A 9,234-nucleotide genomic window follows, 5' to 3' on the forward strand; every position below is an offset into this window, starting at 1 on the left:
TACAAGTGTTCGCAGATGAAGTGTCAAAATCGCAGATATACCATTCTCATCTGTGATTTATGTGGCCAAATTTGTAATTCTTATTTATTTATTTATTTATTTTGCTATTTTCCACAAAATCATTAGTATATTTAGTTATTTTTATGATTTTCTCGTTGTATAATCATTACTCTAGAAGTTCTGCATTTGATACCCTATAACAAATTGACTAATATACCCCTTTAACCTAACGTTAACATCGACAAAACATCGCTCGTCTGTTCTCCATCGCATCTGTTCATCGCTGCTGCTGTTGTCTACCGTGAATCGCCACCCCTCCCCTGCTCGCAGCCGTTAGTCTTCTCCTCCCCACCGGACGGATATTGTCGCAGCCACAGGTAAGCTACCGTGAATCGCCATCTGTTCCTCTCTTTCTGCTTTCCTTCGTGTTTGTGCTGCTGTCGATTTCCCCAGCAGCAAAACCATATACTGTGTCGATTTTTTGGTTATCCGAATTTGTGTTGCGTCGATTTTTTGATTTGAATTGGAGCTGTCGATTTTTCCATCTTCTGCATCTGATATGAATTTGCTGTCTATTTGCATTGTTGATTTTTTGGTTAAGAAATCAGAACTTTCAATGTGATATGAAATCAGAACTTTGAATGTGAAAGTGAAATCAGAACTTTGAAATGATAATTGATTACTCTATCCGATATGAAATCAGAACTTTGAATGTGAATGTGAATGTATCTGTTATGAACCTTGCTAAACACCCTCTATAAGGCCAATTGTGTATATGTTTGTGCTTCAATTATCAATGAAATTCTTTAGATGCTTATATGGAATGCAATTTAGGTTATGGACACCAACAATGTTAAAGATTTTTTATTAAATATTATGGATGTAAATATAGTAAAAAAAGAGAGAACGATGGCTCAAGAGGCCGGTGGTCGCAATCGAAAGCGTAAGAGGAGAAACAACCACCGGAAAATTGAAACTCCCTAAAAAAAGCAGACAGCCACCTCAAAAGTACCATCCATTTTCTTGGTCGTTTTGATAGTTTTCTGTTAATTGATATCGCTTTTTAATTTGATATAATGGTGTGAGATCAAATGGAGCACAACTCGTTAACTCAACTTCAATCGATTTGGAGTTTTTGGATTTGTACATTGTGAATTTGTTTGAACACGTTAATATATTAGTATATCTGTCTTGTGAAAAGCCCTAGGAAGGATCAACATTAGCTAACAAAGTTATGCCCATGAGGTGTTTGATGAAATGTCTCAACCAAAAAAAAAACATGAAACTAACACCCAAAGTTTCATCTGACATTAACAGGTAGCTCAAAAAATGGCAGCAAGTTCTGTTTCCAAATGTTTTCGTGGTAAGTTTGGAATCCTTTCTGTTAACAAACTTTTCCATTTCATGATTCTTTCTGACCTATTTTGTACAGTGGGTCATTCTTTGTTGTCTTCCAGTATCCAAAGTTCATCATTATCACAAGAAGCCACCTGCAACAATCTCTTAACTCAGGTCTGTTCTTTTAATGTATAAAGTTTGATTCTTTTTACAAAATCTTGAATCTTTTTGTACTTTCGAACAGCAAATAAGGAGATTCATACAGATGAGGACGAATCTGAAAGTTGTAGACAACTCAGGGGCAAAACGGGTAATGTGCATACAGGCTTTAAAGGGGAAGAAAGGGGCAAGATTAGGGGACACGATAGTTGCATCAGTGAAGGAAGCACAACCAGGGGGGAAAGTGAAGAAAGGGCAGGTTGTTTATGGTGTGGTTGTTAGGGCAGCTATGCAAAAGGGGAGGTGTGATGGAAGTGAAGTGAAGTTTGATGATAATGCTGTTGTGCTTGTGAATAAACAAGGTGAGCCTATTGGGACACGTGTCTTTGGACCTGTCCCACATGAGTTGAGGAAGAAAAAGCATGTTAAGATATTGAGTCTTGCACAACATATTGCTTGAAGCTTTGTTTTTTTTAGAATAAGATTTTATGTTTTTTGGAACGAAAAGTTATGGTATTATATGATGTTAGTATTTATCTGATTTAATCAGTGTATTCTGTTTTTTGAAAATGATTCTTGTGTTTGTTACTTCTTAACATTATCTAAAACAACATGCATCATAGACTCTTCAAATTAAACATCGATTCAAATCTTACATACTCGAATACTTAAAACATCTGTTTCTTTTTTTAATTGATAAAATGGCAGCAAGTTCTGTTTCCAAATCTAGGTTATGATTGTTTAACTAGCTTTATGCTTCATACCTTCTCCATATTTTTTCTGATGACATGTTTCTTATAGTAACAATGTTTCATAAAAGCAACACAACAACTAAGAGACAAGGATCTTGAAGTACAGTTTTCTAAAACAATTTCTGAAATCACATGCAATATTCTCTAATAAAGAAAGTAACAGGTAATATTCTAGCAAAACAGGAAGTTTTTCCTACAAGAAAACTTGTGCCATTGCAATTTTCTACCACTCCATAATTTCTAAAGTTTAGTAATCAGTATTATGACTTACGATTAACTAAACATACCAGTCAAAACATTATAAGCATTACACTCACATAAATTTTGCAAATATATGGGCACAATCAATCGGTAAGAAAAGACTGTATTAACCTTGGAATATACAAGAAAATTAAAGAGGGTGCTAATCTGAGTACTTCAAAATCCTATCAAGTGAAAAGTCAGCGATAATGGTATACAAAATGGAAGAGAAGAGAAAGTAACAGTGGAAAACATGAAACAAACATGAAACAACACCTATTGCCATTGGTGATTGCAACTATTTTTGGATCTGTTGGTTTGGACTTATTGGGACCCGTGTTTTGGGCCATTGGAATTGAATTATGAATTACACTCGATCGCACCGTATGATTTACCTAGTAGAATGATGGACTTAATAGATTAAGTCCTTAATGGGTTAAGTAAGAACAATTAACCCTAATCGTCATTTTATGTGAAAACTCTAATTTTGTTTGGGCCTTGATTTGAGCCTTTCTGTTGGGCTTTGGTGATTGGGCTATTGATGGGTTATCCAAGAACAAGTATATAGACTAGAATATTTGGATGAGCTTTAGGATAAGGCCCATTGGAAAGGCTTGGGCCTAATTTGGAAAATTAGGCCATAATTGGGCCTTGATGATTATGAGATATTGGACCATTGGAATGCCAAGTTTTTGGACTAGAATTAATGGTTAGGCCTTAAGGTAAGACCATGTAAGGGTGGGCCCAATTTGGAAAATTGAGCCATATGTTGGGCTTTGGTCTATTGTTTGACTTTTGGGCCTTTGGAGTGTGAGCTTGGGCCTTGGGCTTGAATCAAACTAGGTTGGGGGTAAAATAGTCTTTTACCCCAAGCATGGATTTATGGTTATGTGTTGGAACCCAATTATTAACTGGGTATCGTTTTGATGTTGACAGTTCGAGAATATGTCATCTAGCGGCTAGAGTTTATCTGCGGGACTTCAATAGTGTGAGGTGAGTTCTCCTCACTATACTAAGGGGTCTAAGGCACCTAGGTCTCTCCAGTGGATTGATATCCTAGTAGTTGTTGTTATGCTGAGTATGAGTTAGATATACATGTTAGTTTTGATATGCTAGTCTGGTAGGTTTGTAGGACTACCTATGATATTATCTGATTATCTGTATGCACATTTTATCTGTTACATGTTGACATGTTGTGTGGTTGGGTTGAGGTTGTACTGCTCTGTGCGGTGGCCAACAAATCCTGGAGTATGCCATATATGAGCTGAGGGCCAGGAGGGCATACCGGACTCATACTAAGGACTCATATGCATTCCAGATACGAGCTGAGGGCCAGACAGAGCATGCCAGACTCATACTGAGGGCTAATCAATTGTATTCGAGTCGACATGTTGTGTGGTTGGGTTGATGTTGCACTACTCCGTACGGTGGCCAACAAACCCTAAAGTATGCCAGATATTAGTTGAATGGACAGGGAGGGCATGCCAGACTCATACTGAGGACTCATATGCATTCCCGATACGAGCTGAGGGCCGGGCAGAGCATGCCAGACTCGTACTAAGGGCCAATCATTTATATTCTAGTCCGAGGACCGAAGGAGCAAGTCATACATAAGTTGTGGGCCAAGGACAATCTAGACTTATGTTGTGGGCTTAAGAGCAATCCAGATATGTGCTGAGGGCCGAGGAGGGCATGCCAGACACATACTGTGGGCTTAGGGGTAATCCAGTCTGTAGAGCTATGGACCCATTACATGCTGTTACTGTTATTATTGTATATGTGCTATGCGTTATGTATGGGTATATTGGGGGTAACTCGCTAAGCCTTCGAGCTTACATTTATCGATTATTGTTTCGGGTACTTCAGATGATCACGGGAAGGCGAAGGTGTAACCGTACACTTCCTCACATGTTATGATTTTGATTTTCTGGGATACTCTGATGTTTAAAACTATTTTGAAAACAATTTTGTATTACTTGATGGTTTTTGGGATGATTGAAAAAGTTTTAAAATTTTGCGAATTTCTATGGATGTTATAGATTAATTTTATTTTATCCATGGATTATTTTATAATATACATAAATACAAGGTATAGTTTTTTATTATATTCTATCCATTCCATTCCATGATGAAAATCAAACAACAATGGACAATTCCATCCATTCATGGCTTACATTACCCTTTAGCCCATTTTTAGAATTTTCTGGCTACTTGGAGTCCAGGGTCTGTTTAAGCCTGTAACCAAGACGAACTGATATTGTACATAATAAAGCACTACCCACTATAAGAATCTAGTTTGGAGCTTGACCCTGGAACTTTCTTTCCCTTTGTGCCCCCGACATGTCATTGGTATCTGGTTTCATCTTTAACTTTTACTCATATAAGACATGAAAAGAGTCGTTCATCCAGATGTATTAACCTGTAGTCATGTACTCATGTTGCATCAATGTCAGTCAACATCAAAAGCATGTTATGTCAAATAGTCACATGTATTAAATGAAAAACTAACATTAAGATGGAAGGAATAATATAATGGTTACATAAAATATTTAGAACCGATTCATTATTATTGTGACAACCCTATATTTTTCCAAAGCAATGTAACACTCAAAAGTCAAATACAACGAAATTATTTGGAATCAACGAAATTAGCCTAAAAAATAAAGTGTTCAAAAATCTAAATTGGGATACATCAAATGTTAGATATCGTGCCAAGCTAGGTTTTCAAAAACATAAAGAACATTCGAAACCGGGTTATACTGAAGAAACTATGACCACTCAAATATTCACGACACACCCGGTAAAACATTATTTAACGTAAAAAGTGAAATTCCAATAAAATGAATTTTAGCCTTAAGTATCTAAACAAAAGTCGTAGAGTTTGTTAAACCGTAAACGTACATAAAAAGATCGCCCAAATTGGACCTCGTATGAAGAAGTTACGGATTTTCTAAGTTTCGTAACAACGGTAGAGAGCTAAAAACTCGAATCAAAGATCGAACGATATTTGGCTAACGCAACCTAAAAAAGAGTTGAAGGTCTCCACAATAGGAGCAAGATGATAAAAAGACAAACGAAAACAGACGTCGGATAAAGAAGTTATGAATTTTTAACGGACTTTAGCAGTCCCGACCTATTAAAAACATAGTATTTAAAATAAAGTCAAAACTAGCCGACGGAGCCTAAATGAAAGTTGTAGAGCATAATCTCACCTACACGTGGATATAAAGAACGCGAAAAACGGAGCTCGTACGCGAAAGTTACGGAATTTAGAAGATTGAAGCCGGAATTACGCCCAGCGTAATTCAAGAGTACGCCCAGCGTACTCAGGTGCAGAGTCAACTCCCATAGGCTGCAAGCTCTACGCCAAGCTAGACCCGAGTCGTAAGCCATGACACAAAGTTACACCCAGCGTAACCGAAGTACGCCCAGCGTACTCCGGTGGTACGCCCAGCGTACTCACGCCTTCAACCCTATAAATAGAGGGCATGAACTCCGGATTTTGGCACACTTTCCTCAAACTCTCACTCACTTTCACACACTTGCAAGCACCAGAGACCGTCCCGACACCCTCGATTCCACACCCGAGCCCACGACGAAGGTTTTAGGCTACCGAGATCCCCGAGAAGCTCGAAGACGCAGCTTTTCGCAGTTGAAGTTCTGCTCGACTCTAGTCTCACTCTCTTCAAACCGAACAAGTGAGTTCATACCCCTACTTTTCAAGTCTTTTCGTGTTTTAGGGGGGGGGGGGGAATACAAGTACAATACAAGAAAACGTATCGTTTTATATAAATACAACATCTATCTTATTATTATTCGATACCCACATCTTACTTTACGTATAAAATTTAGTATTTCACCAAGTTATTTTCACCAAATGGAACATACTTTCTGAAAGACCATAATGGGTATAGTTTGCGAGTATTTCATACATTCTTACGTATACATCTTGAAAAACGAAATACTTTCATCTAAAGTGAAATAAATACTTTCTTATCGTAAATCTATTTATACTAAGTGATGTGAGATATTCAACTTCAACGTACTCTTAAGTATGCATTTCAAGTCCTGTATTATAAGCCATAATCTCTTGAATGGGGAGCGTGATACTTGTGTATAGATCTATATGGGATTGACAACTCTGCACCTAAACTGTTAGCTACAGTTAGACCGGTAGGTCTGGGGTGACAAATGTCATAACACTACAACACCTGAAGAATGTTGTTACAGGTAGTCTATGTCAATAGTATGGTTATAAGACTCACACGAAAGTATAAAAACAAGCTTGATTTACGAGACTCATATATGCATTCAATATTTACATTATTTTGAATACAAAATTCATCTTTATCATTTAAGTATGAAAGATACTAACGCCTCCAACTTTGGGAACTTTTCAAACTATATGTGGAAAATATTGGATTTTCTGGAAACTACGTTCATCTATTTTTCTTCCAAAAAGACATACTTTTTCAGTACAAAAACACTTATGAACTCACCAACTTTATTGTTGACCCTTTTCGAAACCACTTGTATTTCTCAGGGAATCAGTAATACAGGTAACTACCAGCTTTTGAAGGAGGAACGCTAAGGCAAATATTATCAAACATTTTAAATCATCATATTGTAATATTCTTTTGGAAACATGTATAACGCAACAATGTACGTTTTTATTATATATATGATGGTTGTGTTACTTTCTTTACGATATTCAATTGTTATGATACTATGTGAAGTCATCCACCCCCGAATGTTTCTGCCATTCTGGTTTGGGGGTGTGACAGATTGGTATCAGAGCATTGTTTATAGTGAACTAAGTATATCGAACCACATAAGATATACAAACTATAAATGTAAAGGGGACCAAAAACCCTCTGACAAAATGTTTTCATAAACAATATATTTTCTTTTAAAAATATACATTTTTACACGCATGCATCGGTCTCGTATCATAACAAAGTTTTCTAAAAAGTATTAAGGCAAGTTGCGACACTACGATTGGGCCTCGAGGTATGTAATCAAATCGAGAATAAATATAGCCTGATCAACTATATTTATCCTGGATTTGACCAACGTACGTCGAGGAATGGTCGTAGTGGACAACAAGTCAAAAACTTACCAAATAAAATTTCTAGACTTGCAAATTCGAAATACTATAGGAGTATTGTCATAAAATATAAGGACAATGAAAAACCTGCACACCACAAGATATAGTTAAACTTAGGATGCCGTTAAATAGAAATTTCTTTTCTTATAAAATCCTTATACCTCTATCCTAGTACAGACACAATGGCCGGATTCCACATACCAGGAGATCCCTACTACCCAAACCAAGGTAACGGTGGATGGATAGAAGAAGATCCGGAAGAAGACCCGGAGGAAATCGAAGAGGAAGTCGGAGAGGAATTTGAAGTCGATGAGGAAATCGAAGAGGAATAAGAGCCTATAGAGGAGGAAGAGGAAGTTACGGATGGAACAGACTCCGAGCCGGAAGTAATCAACCCTCCCACTCCTCGTCCTCCCGAAGTTAGAATGGGTTACCAAAGACCCATTCCCATTTGGGGAAGCCATCTCTACCATTGGAGCCGTCAACTAGGTGTATGCCCTCCCTTCGGCATGTGTCGGGAGTTTTACAATGTCAGTGGGGGAGGCTCAGCTGATCGAGCGCTTCCCGTTATTGTGGGCACAATGGCCACCCAGAACTACCATTCGGACATGCAAGCGGCCAGAATTCGTGAGATCAATGCTGCTACACAGGGTAACGTCGCAGACATCCGTCGTCTGGATGGACTACACGAAGGTACCCAACTCCACACAGGGACGCTTCAAAGCCAAATGGTGACAACACTTGCAGAAATAAGAGAGATGAAAGAACAACAAGCGGTTCTTGAGAGGTGTTTAATGGGAGTCAAACAATCGGATGCCGAGTCTAGCTCCAAACGCACAACACGCAGCAAGTAGGACTTGCCCAACTCCAACAATTTTGATATAGAATAGGACCTCGGATAAAGTTTTTCTTACTTTCTTTGAACTTGTAATTGGAGACCTCTAGTTTGGTCAAATTTTCCTAAACACGAAGCATAATGTAACGCATCGTATGTGTGACATATATATGAAGTATTTCTTTACATACCTCTCGAAACTAACCCTCTAGTGCACGATTGTCAAATCATTAGAAACTTATAGTCTTCATTATTATTTCTCTACCAGAACATGCCTCCTCGTAGATCATCACGCAGAAACTCAGCTCCAACACCACCTCCACCACCCCCTCCAACTATGGATGCAGCTATGTTCCAATCTGCTGTAACAGCCGCTGTAACCGCATCGATGGAACAAATGAGTAACAACGGGTTAGGAGGCGGAATAAACAACTTTACAAATGGCCAAAGCCAAGGCCGTTCCGGGGAATGTACTTACAAAGACTTCACCAATGGCAAACCTATTCCCTTTAGTGGGACTGAGGGAGTGATGGCTCTATCCCAATGGATAGAGAAAACGGAAGCTGTGTTCGAAATTTGCGCGTGCCCAGAAGAAAGCAAAGTGAAATTCACCGCCTATACTTTCTCCAAACGAGCCCTAACGTGGTGGAACGGCCACGTCAAGGCACTAACCCTAGTAGTGGCGAACTCCATGGGTTGGGAAAACCTGAAACAAATGCTCCTACGAGAGTACTACCCAAGAGGCGAGATTCAGAAACTCGAACAGGAACTGTGGGGCCTTACGATGGTAGGCTCGGACATCG

At 38.5% G+C, this 9,234-nt stretch overlaps 1 protein-coding gene across 1 annotated transcript; it reads left to right on the forward strand.

Moving 5' to 3' along the window:
- Positions 1-221: 221 nt before the first annotated feature.
- On the forward strand, positions 222-2,067 carry LOC145070749 (large ribosomal subunit protein uL14mz-like). Its single transcript, XM_079017707.1, has 4 exons — positions 222-377; positions 1,318-1,363; positions 1,433-1,512; positions 1,583-2,067. The coding sequence occupies exons 2-4, from the start codon at positions 1,330-1,332 to the stop codon at positions 1,955-1,957; spliced, it is 489 nt and encodes a 162-aa protein (XP_078873833.1). The 5' UTR covers positions 222-377; positions 1,318-1,329; the 3' UTR covers positions 1,958-2,067.
- Positions 2,068-9,234: the final 7,167 nt, after the last annotated feature.

The sequence above is a fragment of the Lactuca serriola genome, chromosome 8, assembly GCF_051521515.1.
Source record: "Lactuca serriola cultivar US96UC23 chromosome 8, Lser_US96UC23_V15, whole genome shotgun sequence".
NCBI lineage: Eukaryota > Viridiplantae > Streptophyta > Magnoliopsida > Asterales > Asteraceae > Lactuca > Lactuca serriola.